Raw genomic sequence first — 18,118 nt, 5'->3', positions numbered from 1 at the left:
TATTTTATGTTATAATTTCAGTTTCACAAACACCGAGACAATGGACTCAGCAATAGTATGAGTTATGTTAGCAAACACTGAAACAGAACATTTTGACATTTACAGGTGATGGAAAGAAATGGCCGTGTCTGATTTGCTTGGGAACAGCAGTACCTGTGGTAGGGGGAGCCTCCTCTTTCTTAGGAATGATCACTTTCTTCTCTGGCACTTTCTTCTTAACCTCGGGTACTTTAAAGACATCATTTCATGATAAGAATATTGTGAGGGACAAAAAAGAGAGAACACAAGAAGTCCACACACAGAAAGACCAACATGCAACACTCACTCAGGATAGGATGTAATGCAAGTTGGGAGTCCAAATGTTATGATATAATTAGATTTTATGGAGCCAAAAACATCATCCTATTTTAATATCTGATATGTGGTCACTTCATCAATTTAAATTTCACTAGTAACTTATTAAATCATCATCATTTCTGAGTTCTTGAAATCCAATAAAGGATCAGCTTTACCATTTCATTGATTACATGACTATTTAGTCTGATGGGGGAGTTATGCTTATTTCAAGTAGTGGTACCATGATCTTTCACAGAAAATATTTTATGTTATAATTTCAGTTTCACAAACACCGAGACAATGGACTCAGCAATAGTATGAGTTATGTTAGCAAACACTGAAACAGAACATTTTGACATTTACAGGTGATGGAAAGAAATGGCCGTGTCTGATTTGCTTGGGAACAGCAGTACCTGTGGTAGGGGGAGCCTCCTCTTTCTTAGGAATGATCACTTTCTTCTCTGGCACTTTCTTCTTAACCTCAGGCACTTTAAAGACATCATTTCATGATAAGAATATTGTGAGGGACAAAAAAGAGAGAACACAAGAAGTCCACACACAGAAAGACCAACATGCAACACTCACTCAGGGTAGGATGTAATGCAATTTGGGAGTCCAAATGTTACAATATAATTAGATTTTATGGAGCCAAAACAGCATCCTAATTTAATATCTGATATGTGGTCACTTCATCAATTTAAATTTCATCTATAAAACATTTCTGAGTCCTTGAAATCCTATAAAGGATCAGCTTTACCATTTCATTGATTACATGACTATTTAGTCTGATGGGGGAGTTATGCTTATTTCAAGTAGTGGTACCATGATCTTTTGCAGAAAATGTAACTGAACTTGAAGGCACACATATATTTATTTTGACCAGTACCAGGAGCTCTGATATGTGGTCACTTCATCAATTTAAATTTCACTAGTAACTTATTAAATCATCATCATTTCTGAGTTCTTGAAATCCATTATGATTTCTAATAAAATTATAATCAGGCACAAATTTTGTGGCAGCTTTGGGTCATATCCTTTCATCCTTGTTCTAAATATTGCTTTGAATCCAATGAAAAATGGAGATCAGAGTTCCTGCACAGTTTTAGAAGTGAAAATGTGACTGTTTACTTCATAAATGTAAATTTTTTCTACAACCCAGTTCCACCATATTTTTTCTGGTGACGCTCTGAAGACTGTGTATTCCCTTTTGGCATAGACAAACACACAAGACAGACACATTAATAAGAGCACATATACATGGAATGTTTTCTAAGATTTAGATGGTGGACAACATAGAGGGTAAAGCATGATAGGCAAAATTGGAGATGAGTAAAAAGATGGAAAGGCAGAATTCAACACACAAGAGGCCTTGGTGATTCCAAGAAGAGATGCTATACCTCTTGCAGGTACTGGCACCTTGGGTTTAATTTCTGGAACAGCTTCTTCTTCTTCAGGGACAACTTCGTCCTCAGGTACGAATTCTTCCTCCTCAGGAGGAACTTCCTCCTCCTCTTCCTCAGGAGGGACTTCCTCTTCTTCTGGAAGAATTTCCTCTTCCTCAGGTAAAACTTCCTCCTCAGGAGGAATTTCTTCTTCGAATGGAACTTCCTCTTCCCGAGGCAGAGCTACAGGAACTGGAGCTGGCTCCCGTTTCTTTGGCACTTTAAAGATATTTATTCAACCATCAAGCACCACGTGTATGCACAACATTAATAACAACACAAAAAGCCAATCATCTGTGATCATAGAGCACCACATGTCAGCAATGTAAAGGTCATCAAGCATTAATTAGAATTAGTGAGGCTGTATAATACCAACTAGTTTTCCCTTGGGCCCTGGTTCTATTAGAGATGAAAGTACCTTTGGGGGGTGGAGCCTCTACTTTTTTCAGAACAGGTGTTGGTTTCTTTTCTTCTGGAATGAGCTTCTTGGGCACCTCTGGCACTTTAAAGATATTATTTGTCTTTAATCACGTGTTCTTTTACATGTTTGATACAATAGGCATGAAAAAGAATCACGAAACACCTGATTTTTATATTTCTAAGAAGACAATTTTAAAGAACATGAAATATTGTGGGAGCATTTATATGTGAATATACATAAACATTTTTTTAAAAAAAAGGTTTGTTTGTTTTTTCTCAGGCACTTTAAAAGGTGAAGTGATGTACCTTTCACAGGTGGAGCCTCTACTTTCTTAGGAGCAGGAACTGGCACCTTCTTCTCAGGCACAGGCTTCTTGGGCACTTTAAAGAGATGGTTTAGAAAAAATTTTATACAACATAAAATTTTGAGTCAAAGCATAGCCTCCAAAAGATTAAGATAAGGTAGTAAAACTACAACCAAGGTATCTCAAGAAGGATTTTATCCTTAAAGTAAATATTTTCTTTCCCATACGGGAATATGAAAGAGTTGCATCCCCAAAGATTAATTTTTACTCACATGCAAATGTGGAATAAAAATGATTTGCAACATTGCAAGTTTATGTACCTTCTGCGGGTGGAGCCTCCACCTTTTTAGGAACTGGTACAGGCACTTTCTCCTCCGGCACAGGTTTCTTGGGTACTTCAGGAACTTTAAAGATATCAAATAGGGTTAGTGTCACATTTTCCACCCACTGAGAAGAATCCAGCAATCTCAGGACTTAATTGAAGCATCATAGATCTTCTAACGGTTTCACTTTAAGATTGAAAACAACAACCACAAACAAAGGAATTCACAAAAATAAAAATTAAAAAAACAACGACAACACTGTAAAAACATAGATTGGTGACGAAGACAGCACATAATGCCTGGTAAATAGTGGTTTTGTCCATTTTGGTGTTATGATAAGTATCTATTTTACACTAAGAGATTTCTACTAAGGAGGAGGAGCCAAGCATGAAGCATCAGCATGCTACAATAGCAAAATTCAGAGATGGCTGCACAGTAAAGTGTTCCTATAACCAGTTGGGCGGGTCCTTGCCTTGTCGTTAATATTGTTAATATCATTATGGGGAAAGAACTGATAAGATTCATCAAGTTATACTATGTCTAGTATAGTGAGTAGATTACTACACTATCCCCTTGATGGACTACAAAGAGAGATACCTTTAGCTGGTGGAGCCTTCTCTTTTTTAGGAATGGGCACAGGAACTTTCTCCTCTGGCTTCTTAGGAATCTCAGGCACTTCAAAGATATTGTTTATCGGTAAGTTCTAACTACCAGTGACAACACATCCATACAAAGTACAGTTAACATTTCTAACAACACATACAACACACACAAGGTTTTGAACTCAGAAGACAGTTATTTATCTGCAGATAAAGGCTTTCCTCTGGCCATGATATGAATGATGGTGTACCTTTTGCTGGTGGGGCTTCCTTCTTTTTGGGAACAGGAACAGGTTTCTTCTCTTCCGGAACAGGTTTCTTAGGTATCTCAGGCACTTTAAAGATATTATTAAGAATTTTGGAAAGGTTGAAAAAAGATATAGAATGTAAAAAACAACTGCAGAAATCATACTTCAGCATCTAAAAGTGTCTATTTCTAAAATAAGCAGAATTGATCATCTGTACTAATACACCCCAGAATCTGATCAAATTAGACACTCAGACTCCAAAGATGCTGCTCTGTATCCCTTTGTAGGAGATGGAATCTACCTTTGACTGGAACTACTGGTACCACTTCTTCAGTTATGACTTCCTCTTCTTCATGAAGGTACTCTTCTTCTTCATGAAGGTACTCTTCTTCATGAACATACTCTTCTTCTTCTTCTTCTTCTTCTTCAAGATATTCCTCTACTTGGGTTACAACTTCCTCTTCAAAGGTAATCTCTTCTGGTTCTGGTCTTTTAGGTGCTTCTGGCACTTTAAAGATATTATCTTTAGGTTGGACATTTTCCAATATCTCAACAAAATTTAGACATGTTAGGAACACAACCATTTGTAACAGAAGAACAGGCTTTGCCTTGCACACAGAACTTCACACATAGAACTGAACATGAATTTCATATCAAAGACGAACAAAACATTAAAAAGAGTGGCATTAAGTACCTTTAACAGGTGCTGCTACTTCTTTTTTAGGAATAAGCACTTTTTCTTCTGTGACAACCCTCTTGGGCTTCATGGGCACTTGAAATATTAAGTATAGGGACATTTTAATGTAAGAAATGGGCCACCCAGACAACTCTTGCTTTGTTGTTCTTTAAGCAGACAGAATAATTTTCAAGTGCTTCTTGTGTGATAGAAGCATAGTTCATCCATAAGAAACTTTACATGTTCCACGGAAATAATTCTGAACCTCACTGGGATAAAAACATACAGAAGTACTCAAGTAAACTTGAGGGAGCAGAGCCCAAATGTGAAATCATGTTTAGTGTTCAGGTGTCTCTGCCTAAAGGAAATATCCCTTACTGGAAATGAAAGGCTAAATTCTAGGTAACTAAGCTTTCTGAAATTATAGAGAAGTTACTTTATACTTAGTAAAAAGCAAAAGAAAAATTACTAGACACTGAGTTAGCTTTTTCTTAATCTTCAGAATGGCTTTAGAAGGAATATGGTTATATCATTACATCAATTTAGATAAGCCAGGAATGTGCCAAATGGTCACTGACTTGACATCCAAACATTCTATTTCCTATATATTGTAGCCATGTGACAGGATGCAGCCAATGTATAAAAGGCTATGGATATATTTTGAAATAACTTTGCCTTTTAAAGGTAACATTAACTTCTTATCCTATATCTACAGATTTTTACATCCAATATTTTCCAAACGATTAATTTAAAAGACACACAACAATGAAATGAAGTGAAGCATAGCTGCCTGGATTTTATAAAAGACATTAAAAAGACCCGGTCTAAGAAGGAAATTATTATACCTTTAGCAGCTGGTTCAGTCACCTGCTCTTTTTCGCGTTTGGTAATTGAAATGCGTACTTTTTCCTCAACAACTTTCTTTGATTCTTCAGGCACTTAAAGATATTAATTATTGAAGAGCATTAAAACCAACCACATGGATACAGTGTAAATAAAAATATACGAAAAACTGACATGTAAGCATCAGGACTACAACAATACGTTTTGTAAAAACAAAGAATGTCAGACCAGGTGGTAAGACACGTTTCTAGAACACAAGTAACAAAGACGTTTGGGGAGTTATCACTCCGAAAAGTACCTTTGGGTGGTAGAGGTTTGAGTTTCTTAGGAATGGGCACTGGTACTTTTTCTTCAGGGACAGCTTTCTTCACAACTTGAAAATATCAACATTAACAGATTTACAAACCTGAACCCGATTGCTCAAGAGTAGTAAGAATAAAAAGTTAAGAAATACGACATACAACACAACATCCCCAAACACACACATGAATAGTATACTGCCACTACAACAGGTATTTATAGTATGACTGACGTGAAGACAGGTCTCTCAGTACTGATAAAGTTTTTCTCACTCTACCTTTAGTGGGTGGGGCCTTTGGTTTTGTGGGAACCGGTTCTTCTTGTACAGGCTTTACTGGGATAGGCTTCTCAGGTTCTTTAAAAGTACATACAGGGTATTTAATGTTAGATGTGAGAACATAAATAAAGAATAGTATTGCTTAAATATACTCAAATAATTAAAATATTCTCTTTCATCTACGGTGTAGTCATAGCCTCTAGAGGTGAGTGAGAATCAGAGATCCCAGAAGGATAAGGTCTAAGAAACCTAAACAAGCCTACAGTGCCCTCTCCTCCTTGCTATTTATTTCTATTAGGTAATTTCCGCTATCTCTTACATATTAAAATCCTCACTTCACTTCTGGTAGACAAAATGGTGGTTAAACCTCGTGTCTATATAAGTTTGACTTTTAATGTTATCTTCAAAAACTACACAGAATGACCCCAAAGTTAGACTCAGAAACATCAGAAATTAAGGGACATAATACTGACTCATTTCAAAGTTCCAATTTTTTGAATAAAATAAATTCTTTGGAACTGAAATTATAGGCCTGAAAATATGATCTTCATGAGATAAAACACAACTGCTTGTTAGCCTTCGTCTCTGCCTTTACCTTTGAAAGAGTCTTGGTCAAGTTTGATGATGGGACCCCTGAGGCTAGAGAGTTTTCTCAATAGCCTATCATGCTTGATCACAACAAGCCTCATAATGAGAGATGCTCAGAAGTTTTTGATCATGTATTAGAATGATCATAGGCATTTGCAGCTAAATTCCTAACTTTTTGGAGAAAGAAATGCAATGACATTGCTATTTTGCATAAAAGCAAAAATAAGGAGTTAATAGGTTATTCCCCAAACCCAATCTAACAGTAAGATTATTATAGAGATATTTTTCTAGAAGTTATCCAAGAAAACAAACATTTTGAAGTTGCCAAAGGAAACAAAGTTCTTTCCAAATTTCTCTGGGCACCCAAAATTGTATCCTGTTCTAATGGAATTTGCGTGTACTTAATGTGGTTCAAGTTTGCAGTTTTGTTCATACCTGTGATATATTCTTTAGACTCTTCATAATGTTCAAGTTCACGTTCCTCATAATCTTCATATTGGTCATATTCTTCTGCTGGTTCATACTCCTCAAATTCTTTATAATCGTATTCTTCGTATGCTTCATATTCCTCTTCCCGATGCACTGAAACAGTTTCTTCCTCTCGGGTGTAAGACCATTCTTTCTCTTCTGTTACAGTTACTTCTAGAATAATATTGACAACAGGCAACATTATACTTGAAGCCCATTTAGGGATAAGAATGACAATGTGCTTTGATTTCATTCCCTTTGTGATGGTCTCATGCACTAACTATGGGAGACTCTGACTGTCCTTTCTTGGTCAGGGTACTACAGAGTGTACATTTGCTATTCATGATTTCAAATGTTAGATTCCCCACCTTTAGTCAGCAATAAGCCAGTAAAGAATGGGAGTCAAATTAGGAGCTAGCAGGCAAAGAGCTGCGTAGTTTCATGCTTCATTTTATTATTTAGTCAAAGCACAATATACCTTTAGTGGGACGAGGTTCTCTTTTTGGGACTTCAATGGATATCTTTTCTTCTTTAACAGCTCTTTTCCTGACTTCAGTCACTTTAAAAAGAGTAATTATTAAAAGTGAATTGCAAGATTTTAAATATATGTGTATTAAGAGAATTTGTGTACGAACAATCCAAGGACAAAGATGACCATAACTGTGTTCAAATTTTTCATTTAAATGGCAAGAAAAATCAATAGAATTGGAAATAAACATGACAATATACATATACTGCTTTCTAAGCTCCTTAATGCTTTAAAGACACAGTAATTTCAGAAGATCAAGTAGTATTTATAAACGTTTAAAAAGGCAACTAGACAACATAATGACTATGAAACAAGCACAAGACAGAAACTTGTGTTACATAGTTTCTTCACCTTAATCCTAAAATATTTTCATAATCTAATAGCAAAATATAAAAAAATTACATTAAAAATTTTTAAAAATTAAGGATTAAATAAAAGGATTAAAAATTTTTTAATTTTCATCAAAGATTGCCACATAAAACAAGCATTTTGGCAGACAAGTTTAGCATATAGACAAATAAAGACATAATAGATGACAAGTACATTTTAAGGAAAAGTATCTACATGTTTGGGGGGAGCTTCAGATTTTTTAAGAAAAGAAAGAAGCCCAGTGGGCGTGGCTCTGGTTGAGTGTTGACCTATGAATCAGGAGGTCACGGTTCGATTTCAGTCCAGGGCACATGCCCTGGCTGTGGGCTTGATCTCAGTAGGGGATGTGCAGGAGGCAGCCCATCATTGATTCTCTCTCATCATTGATGTTTCTCTCTCTCTTTCTCCCTTCCTCTCTGAAATCAATAAAAAATATTTTAAAAAAAGAAAAGAAAGAGGAGAGAAAACTTTCTGGTATCTGAAATGTTTAGTTTTGAAGTGATATAAAATAACATATGTATTTTATATATAAAATATATTTAAATTATTTTCCCCAAGAACCTAAACTCCACTAGATTAGTTTCAATACCTATATGCTTATTTCAATTTCTGAAAGAGCTGGTGTACCTGTGGCCGGTGGCGCCTCCTCTTTTTTAGGTTTGAGTTTGAGAACCTTTTCTTCTGGAACAGCTCTCTTGGGTTCCTCGGGCACTTTAAAGACAGATTTCACTTTAAAGACTTGTTCCCTCATGCAAACCACCAAAAGGTAGTCGTTTCATAGCAACTCAAACATAAAAGACCTGACATTGTCATTATTTCCAACATAAAACAATGCGTGTAATAATGACAACAACCAGCACCCGTAACCAGTGTGCGTGGTAAGGAGAACAGGGTCAGGACAACGTTCTGTGTATGCAAAGGCTCCAAGTACCTCTGGCTCTAGGAGGCTCCTCTCTTTTAGTTACAGCAACATGAACTTTTTCTTCCTGGGTAATTTGCATGTGCCTCTCAGTCACTTAAAAGATAATTGTAGGATTAGGGAGTGATATTACTTAAAGTGGAATTCAAAAATATATTAGCCAGAAAGTACTGTGAATTTTTAGCATGTAACAGTTTACAAGGTACACACAAATAAACTTCACGTCAAGTAAGTAATACTCCACCCATAGACAAGGCGAGAATACACCACTGCCACCAACACACACCAATAACCTCCACGTAAAAGGGGTGACCCAAAGACAGCAGCGAGAGGACGCAAGACGGGACACGTGTCTAGCTTTCCTGCCGGGGGGTCTCATTTACCTTTGGTGGGGGGAGGCTCTTCTAGTTTAGCCGCTTTGGGAGGAACCCTTTTTTCAGGAATTGGTTTCTTTGGTTCTTCTGGCACTTAAAAGACATCAGGCAACACAGTCAAACACACAATAGGCACATTTATCTTCTTGTTAATGTCATAAAAATTTGAAGAATGTATGAATTTAAGGTTAAAAAAGACAGGCATTCTACGAGAATAAAGGAAACCCCAATATACCTTTAGCTGGCGGCACCTTTTCCTTTTTCGGAACTGCGGCCGGAATTTTCTTTTCTAGCACAGTTTTCTTAGGTGCTTCGGGAACTTCAGAAAGATTATGTTCAAGAATATTAGTTTGACTAATAGAAGAAGCGACCTCGTTTGGCGGCAAAGAACTCACTTTTTGAAAAGATTACACGTTTACACAAACATTAATGGCTACATTCAGCAAAAATGTTTATACACACACACTGACAGAAGTTTAGGCAGTTATATTAAAGACATTATTATCGCTATTAAGACAAGTGGTATGATTTCTTTGCAAGAACTGTACCTTTCGCTGGTAGAGGTTCCTCTATTTTAGCAGGGATTTTTGGTTTTGGTACAATTTTCTTCTCATGCTTCTCAGGCACTTGAAAAGATTATAAAATACATTTGTAGCAATGTCCATATTTCTTTTTAATAAAAATGTAAGGAATCTTTTTACTTAGACATGATACTTATCAACATCTGTGATATAGACAATAGCTACAAGAGAACATAGAGAATGTGACACAAAGGGCTAGAACTAATTCAAGAGTTGATGTACCTTCGGCTGGTTCAGCTTCTACTCTCTTGGAGATAATGTGCAGTTTTTCTTCTACAACATACTCCTCAGGTTCTTCCAGCACTTTAAAGACATCAATTTTAAAGAAGGTAAGTTGTAGTGCTTTTCATGTTAGACTTGAGTTGTAATCTATTCCTCCAAGAGTAATTACAATGGCAAAAGTTTAACACTTGCCAAATCCCTGGTTGTTACTATTTAAAATAGCGACAAAGAACATTTTAATCAAAGTATGTGCCTTAATAAAGAGTATGGGAAGTAAGCTTCATTAACTTAATATTTCAGTATATCATAAAGATATAATAATGCTTATATTTACAGGAAGAACAGGACAAATACAAGACAAAAACAATTCCAGTGGCTTTTAAGTATTTGAAGATAAGTTAAAAAAAAAAGAAACTCTAAATTCAAAGGCTACAAGACATAAACATACTTGAAGAAGCATAAACATTTATAAGAAAGACCAGACCTGTATCACATGAGAAAAACCTACTGAGGACTTGGAAACAAGTCCCCCCCCACCCCCTCTCCAGTTTTGTGGGGTAGGTATGGCAAAAGAGCTTATGTGTATAAAGTTAATTATAGACTAGAAAACTCTAGTTATAGACATATATCTTTACATTAGAAGTAAATTTAATAGGCTACCCAGCTTTCTCCTAAATCTTTTGGGCTTAATAAAAACATAAGACTATCATAGAATGTTTTCCTTTTAACTAGAGTCTGTAGTACCAAAAGCAATTATATGCATAATGTCAGAAACTCAAATCAGATTCATACAATGAGAACTTTCTTTGCATTCATGTTATGTTTGGTTTCTCAAACATTTCTGGAAGGGAGAGTGCCCTTTTTGAATCCATTAGATTCCTGACTTATGCCCCTTATCTTGGCCATTCCCAGGAAACAAAAGAACCGGTAGGCTTCCCCTTGGGAGCCATGTCTCATTTTGTTATGCCAAGCCATTCCATTAAGACTATACATCTGGATTTCCCATGGACTTTTCTGCCAAGCAGAGAAGCGGTGGGGCATCATTTATAAGCCAGAGATGCACTGAGGGCATCTAAATATACAGCTCTACTCATCTTTTTCATTGGGAAGAGAGTTAATTTGTTAAAACTTATTGATTTATCTTAAGAGCCACATTAGAACTTTCTTAAGAACATTCTTTCAGATGTTGGACTTGATCAGTATACCTAGTGGTATCTTCATTCATTGAAAAGGTATCACAACACTGAAATACAGCTTCCTGTTCAAGCCTTAAGAGACTATAGAGAACTCTCATTACAGGTATGGGAACGTCTGAATAAGAAGTTAATCTAACCAAAGATGTTACACTATTGTTTCTTCCAAACATGAAATATAGGAAAGCCCTATGTGCTCAGTGCTTCACTCTCAAACATGGCCTTGACTTCTGGAATGTAACAATTCTTTCTTAATTTTAAAACTGTGAGTTAGGACACATTAGTGAGCTGTGCTATCAAACTGCTTTATGTTACACCTGTTTTAGACATTAGACCACCAAGGTGAAGATTATGCCAATCCACCCCACTGAAACCAAATCCTACCTAATGGAAGGATAAATGAATACAGAGATACCTGCCCCAATAGTTACCTATAAATATGAAGTCTTTCGTCCCCTCTTTTTCCCCACTCCCTACTTTTGGCCAAATAAGAGAGAATGGACAAGAATACATTAGATGTTTATTCTAAGTAATGTCCCTGAATCTCATGTTTTGATCAAAAGATATATCTGATGAGGCCAGTAGATAGTCACTAAATTTGTGTCACTTTTTGTTCATTGATAAATTATCTATGAAAGAAAATGACTTATGAAGACTCCAGATCATGTCTAGCTTATTTGAATCATTTACCTTCATATTCTGTAACCTCCACTTCCTCCTCCTCCTCCTCTCTTTCTTCTTCTCTATAAACTGAAATGGACGCTCTTTCCTCTTGTTCAGAATAACTCCATTTCTCCTCTGCAGATACTTTAAAAGATAAAATTTAATTTACATTCAGTCTCCTGAAATACTAATAATAGTCACATGTTCCCTAAAGATGGATAATGGTTCTTCTGTCTGCTGAGGGTGTGGCCCCATAGTGGTTCCTCATTACAAGAAGGAGAGGGCTGATTTAAGATGAGGGGACAGCCCAGCTCAAGACTGAGAGGAACATTCAAATTATGTTCAAGAGTGGCCACTGTCCCAGAGGTCACATTTCCAGCACCCCAGTCACTTCCTAAGACTGATCCGGGACCAGTGAAGACACAAAGGTGCAGGCTCAGAGGCTACAACAAGTCGACAGTGATAAGGACAACTGCTACGGTCAACGATCACGTCTGGGAAGAAGAGAAGGCTTCGAGGAAACACGCAAAACTCATTTCTCCCTTTCTCTCTTCTGCTCATGTACCTTCGTGCCGCGTGACTTCCACTTTGTGAGGAACTGCAACGGATAGCTTTTCTTCAGCAGCAAATCTTTTTTCTTCTAGGACGGTTTTCTTAGAAACTTCAGCTTTAAGAAAGCATGGAGGTTGATGTTGAAAAACCAAGAATCTTAACAATTCTCTCAAGAGTTTGGGGAAGATTTGCACAGTACCACACTTTCACTAGCAAAATGGGAAAACAAGTTACATACCATACCACGAGTACACACACACACATTTTATCGGAGGACAGACAAGGGGTCAGAACAAGAAACACACAAACAGGAAACAGCAAGAATTCACAGGCTAAAGATTTTTGTCAGAGGCGTGGGACAAACCCTACCTCGGGGAGGAGGAGCTTTCTTAGCAACAGGAACTGGTACCGAAACTTTCTCCTCTGGGACAGGTTTCTTAGGCAGAGCTGGCACTTTAAAAACATGTACTTTTCAGAACCTGAGTGTGGCCTCTCCGAAGCCCAACACAAAACACAGATATACACCCACAACGTACTCATAGCACAAAACTAACAAAATCAGCGTTGGCCTGGGAACATACTATTCGAAAGATGGTTCTTGGAAAGATGGAGACACAATACCTTTTGGTGGTGGAGCTTCTTCCACTTTCCGAGGAGGAATAGGTCTTTTTCCTTCGGGAACTTTCTTCTTTGGTATTTCTGGCACTTAAAGGATAGTATTGGATTTTAAAATTCTCAGGAAGGCAAAATAAACGAGCAACATCGAATGGGCAAGCCCATTAACGAAGACATGCAATTACAGAAGCTTGAAGGAAAGACAGTTACGTCATGGAGCGAGGACTGAGTACCTGCTGGTGGTGGCGATTCCTCTCTCTGAGTAACAATGGTTATTTTTTCTTCTGTGACAACCCTCTTCTGTACTTCAGGAACTTGAAAAGACATTAATTTTGAGAAGTGACTTTATATTTTCCAAAGCAGCTAATGTACAGTTATTTTTTTTTAAGAAAGTAGGCAGGTGGACAGACACACTTGTTGAATTCTCACTCACACCATAAACCATTCATTTTGAATTTAACTAACTAAATTAAGAGGTAACTAAACACCAAAATGTTTTGTACTCAAGATGTATAAACAGGGCTTTCTTTTTCCTTTTTAACTTCTTTTCTAAGTAAGTCACTGTACCTTCGGCTGGGGGGGCTTCCTTTTCCTTTGCAACAGGAACAGGAATCTTTTCTTCAGGAACAGGTTTCTTGGGCACTCCTGGGACTTAAAGTGTTTAAAACAGAATGTTAGTTCAGGTACGTATCACTTTGTGAATGGACATAGGCACATACAAAGATCTTTATGTAGTCCATTAGCATTGTTATAGATTTTCTGTGCTTTGGCAAAATAATGCATACAAGTAAACGACAGTATTATAAAGGTCACAACCTGATAAATGTCCCAGGTGATGTTACAGAGGCATGTAGGCCATTAAAAATAAGATATACACACAGAAGGATGTGTACAGAATCCATTCTCTCTTTAGACACTGATATGTTTTTGATTAAAAAGAAATTCGTCAGCAATTATGGAGTGTGCATATAGTATATAAAATCTCTTTATACTTGAGAAATGGAATCCACAGGACAATGGTTTTAAGTTATCTAAGACTATTTTAGGCTGAGACTAAGAGCTCTTTAGAACAGTGGAAACCATATTTTACATTTGCCCTCCTTCCCCTTCTGATATTTCTTTGGTGTCCTTGCAGTGTATACAAAACTTAGGAAACACTATTATTCTAGAGTAAGCCTCTCAATCTGGCGTCCACGTGTCAATGGCTTTGGAGAATTCTGTGTACAAAATTTCGAGGGTATGTGCATACGTGATTTTCTTTAAGAGGCTCAATAGCTTTTAATAGGATCCCTGACCCAGCATACGCTGACGATGGGTTTAGTTTATTTGTGCTAGTGTTGATGATGTTGCACTTTTAATCGACAGATTTATTTTAACAGCCTGCATTATTGGCAATAAATATTTCCACTTTAAATAAGATATTGGAAGTTTTTGTGAACTCCTGCACCTCTATACCTTCACTTATAATATTTTGGTATCATTATACAGATATACACTCATGTGTGTATGAGTTATGTTACATACATGGGATGTTCACACATGTACACATGTCAGTATGTGTATTTGTTTATTTAGAAACAGACATGCCTCCTTCAGGAGTGGTCAGTGGCTTTGATATTAGTATTGATTTTAGTAATATCGCTTTTTCATTATAATCATTATATTTTATTTTCATATACTCATTATATTTTAATGATTAGATCGTCAGAAATCATTCTTTAAAAGTCACTTGATTAAAGAAAAAGTCCCAGAATTCTGAAAGAGCCACGAGTTTGAGAAAGTGAAAAGCAGGTTTGATTTAGGAAGAAATTGGAAACACTATGTAAGTTCCTTTCAGCCTGGTTTCTCCTAAATTAAATGATGTTGAATTCTTACTGAATCTCTCTATAATCGACCAGTTTGTAGCTTTGTGGCCTCCATAAGGTAGTATCTTTTATCTCCCCAAACCAAACCAAACCAAGCAAACCAAAACAAAACAACAAAATAAACAAACACTAAATCTAGAACACCAAAGCAAGGGACTGGCACATTTGAATCTAAACATGAAAGATTCCCTGGTTAGCTAAGTAGATAACTGCAACATTTAGGACAAATATTATTGTTCTATTAATGTCTCAAGAGATATGGTGAAAGTCAACGTCACAAATCAATATATTTCCAACTATTGAGGACGTGGCATCACTGATGTCTCGGGTGAGTGGCAGCTGTGAGCAGTGCTGGGTGCCTTTTTACCTAGTTAACATTCCGTTCTGCCAACACCCTGCAGTTGTCAGTCTTTGGATCTTATCAAGACTCATGAAAGCATTTTTTAAATTAAGACAAAGTCACATCTATGAGGAGAAAAATTTTTTCCCTAGAAACATGCCTGAAGAAATTGAGTTTCACAAATATTTCTTCTTTCTCTAAGAGAGGGAAGATGGTAAAATTCAAGATAGCTGTCTGAGGTAGTTGCTTTTCTTAGTAACACTTTTTGGTGGTACCTTTGGAATGTTCAATATCATAAATAATGGATGTCAAGAGCACGACCCCTGAAGGTGACAGACAAGTGAAAAATGCACGGGGCGTGCAAAAGACATAAAATAGAAAGACAGCGCAGAGCATATAAAGACCATGGAAAGCAAGGGACTCCCATTCGGGACACAGGGTTACCCATGACCAGTCTGATGTACCTTTTGGGGGAGCGGCAGGTTCCTTCTTGGGTACAGGAACGGGCTTTTTCTCCTCTGGCACAGGTTTCTTGGGAACTTCAGGAACTTTAAAGATACCATTTTTGAAAAAATATTGAGAATGTCTAGTCTTCTTCTGAGACACTTAAGATTACATTAAAGCATAAATACTCAGTAAGAGCACAAGACTTTAGGAAGCATTTTATATGCTCTACTTGTGACGACAATGTATGGCAAATACATCAATACCGTAGAGACATCACATACGTTACATGAAGCTGACAAAGACCCCATTAGCATAGTCTGAAGTCTACAAATGGTGCTGGTACTTGTATAACACATTACCACACATTGAGGAGGTCAACACACACAGAATTAAACATATTACAAATGTTTTGAAGATGCTCCTTTGTTAAAATACAGATCTCATGGCAAAAGATACAAGAGGACAGATACTAAGAAAAATTTTAAAAATATATGATTCTACCTTTGGCCGGTGGGGGCTCCACCTTTTTAGGAGTGGGAACAGGAACCACTTCTGGGGCAGCTTTCTTAGGTGGCTCAGGGACTTTAAAAACAAATGCACTGTTTTTTAGAAAGCGTACATTTTGACAAAGCATTATGTTGCTGCAAAACTTAGAATTAAAATAAAGAACAGACATTGCGTTTTACACCAACTGAATGCAAGGAAGTCATGTGTTAGAAACAAGAGTGAAGGGAAACGGACGAATAACTGACTGGAACACGCTGTGACTGTTACTCGCCTGTAACCACAGGAGCCCCCGCATCCCCAGGAAAGGTAGGAGCGCCCTTTCCTCAGACACTAGTTTTAGAAACGTAACTTTTATAAAACAGCGACATTAGAACAGCTGCATTAGATGATCTCAAGTATCTTCCGTGCTCTAAATGTTTAACAATGTGACACGGGCAGGGTGGGGCGGGGTGGGACGGGACGGGGCTAGCGGAGGCCTAATCTGTAGCTGCCCCAATTTCTGAGTTCCAATGTCCCTCCAGGTGCAAATACTCCCATATTGGCCAACGACCATGACGTCATCATTGTGGATTAGGAAGAGATGTGCAACAGCACACCATTTATCTAGTATTTCCCCCACACAGATACAATCAACATAAACAACCTTTGTAATAGTAAAGGGCAGTAAGACAGGGAGTGGTGAGTGTTTATTAGCATAGTTTTTTTAAATGTAATTTATTTAACTGTAAGCTTAAATAATGTAACTTTCAATCATGGAGGTATTAAACACTGGGTAGCAAAGTTCCTGAAAATTTAACCATCAGCTCTAGTGAGCTGGTATTTCCAAACAGCTGGTCGCTAGATTGGAAGCTCCCTAAAGTGTGGACAGAGCCTCCAGTATCTTTTGTTTCTCTCTCCTGTACCCTCCTCCTGGTTTTCCCATCCCTCTCCTGTGATGCCCTTTGTACATAGTGACTGTGGGTCTACTGACTATGTGACTAAATCTATTATTTAAAACTAAGGGCCTGGTGCACGAAATTCGTGCTAGGGGCTCGGTCCTCGCAGCCCCAACTTCATCTGGAAGGTCATCTGGAAGGTCCTTCGGCTGGCCAGTCTAATTAGCATATTATGCTTTTATTATTATAGATTAATGTATTCAGATATTTACTATGGAAATTTTAAAAGATATTAGAAACAGAATGCATCAATACCTTTTGGTGGAGGTTCAATCTTTTTGGAAACAGCAACATGAATTTTCTCTTCGGTAACAGTTTTCTTTTGTACCTCAGGAACTTGAAAAAATGTACATTTTCATTACTGGTATGCCACATTGTGGGTGGTAATTGTAATTTACAGAGAATATTGAAATATAAATTAAAATGGAGACACATGAGAAATGAAAAGATGACAGGGAACTATAAGGAGACAGAGATGCCTACATAATCACAAATTAGATAAGAAGAGGAAAATCCATCTAAAGCTCTTCTATTGAGCCACCCAAATTCAAATTTGCCTTATACCTGTTACTGACACCTCCTCCTCGGTGTGAGAGGCAAAGAACATCTTTTCTTCTGAAATAACCATCTTCTTTGTATGCACAGCTGGTACTGGAAAGAGAGTATTTCATGTTAGTGTTTATTTTTCTACAGCAACACAGCAGATCAAATACATAGGCCATATACTATATTTGTGTTTAGACACAGAATGAGTGGGTTAATGTGATAGCTTGAGGACAAATTCATTGTTCACAAGAAAACAAATCATGTTTGATCTACAGGGACAAATGACCCATGCAGCCTTTATCAAACATTATTAAATGGGAATCAAATAGACACAACTTCTTCACATGTAATGTGATGCATTTCCCAATCTGTTAGGGTCTATCCATGTAAATGAGAGGATGGGAAATATTCTATGCATGGACTGCATTGCGTAGTAAAGTTAGAAGACTATTCATTCAACACAAAGCCTTCCTTTAAAAAATAACGTAATTATAAAGTAAAACTAGAAGCAAAGATAATATTATTTCGTTAAATTATGCATATGTGCAACTCAACATAAAATGAATATTATATAAGAATGTTTTTATTTTGGTGGTTCCAGATTTGTAAATTGTTTAGTAATATATGTACACATAT

General features: G+C 37.0%; 1 protein-coding gene across 1 annotated transcript in view; it reads right to left on the bottom strand.

The window, feature by feature from the left end:
* TTN (titin) overlaps window positions 1-18,118 on the bottom strand; it is a 283,199-nt gene that overhangs the window by 145,760 nt on the left and 119,321 nt on the right. Inside the window, 30 exon segments of the mRNA XM_015561820.1 lie at window positions 750-824; window positions 1,734-1,997; window positions 2,197-2,280; window positions 2,505-2,579; window positions 2,824-2,907; window positions 3,424-3,501; window positions 3,677-3,760; window positions 3,975-4,181; window positions 4,368-4,445; window positions 5,195-5,287; window positions 5,491-5,565; window positions 5,770-5,847; window positions 6,793-6,999; window positions 7,304-7,384; window positions 8,351-8,434; window positions 8,655-8,738; window positions 9,026-9,109; window positions 9,252-9,335; window positions 9,565-9,642; window positions 9,820-9,900; window positions 11,703-11,819; window positions 12,241-12,342; window positions 12,597-12,680; window positions 12,849-12,932; window positions 13,076-13,156; window positions 13,410-13,493; window positions 15,512-15,595; window positions 15,996-16,076; window positions 17,192-17,272; window positions 17,501-17,587. Coding sequence (XP_015417306.1) covers window positions 750-824; window positions 1,734-1,997; window positions 2,197-2,280; window positions 2,505-2,579; window positions 2,824-2,907; window positions 3,424-3,501; window positions 3,677-3,760; window positions 3,975-4,181; window positions 4,368-4,445; window positions 5,195-5,287; window positions 5,491-5,565; window positions 5,770-5,847; window positions 6,793-6,999; window positions 7,304-7,384; window positions 8,351-8,434; window positions 8,655-8,738; window positions 9,026-9,109; window positions 9,252-9,335; window positions 9,565-9,642; window positions 9,820-9,900; window positions 11,703-11,819; window positions 12,241-12,342; window positions 12,597-12,680; window positions 12,849-12,932; window positions 13,076-13,156; window positions 13,410-13,493; window positions 15,512-15,595; window positions 15,996-16,076; window positions 17,192-17,272; window positions 17,501-17,587 — 2,943 coding nt within the window.

This window comes from Myotis davidii, unplaced genomic scaffold, assembly GCF_000327345.1.
Source record: "Myotis davidii unplaced genomic scaffold, ASM32734v1 scaffold370, whole genome shotgun sequence".
NCBI lineage: Eukaryota > Metazoa > Chordata > Mammalia > Chiroptera > Vespertilionidae > Myotis > Myotis davidii.
This window is presented reverse-complemented; position numbering and strand designations above follow the sequence as displayed.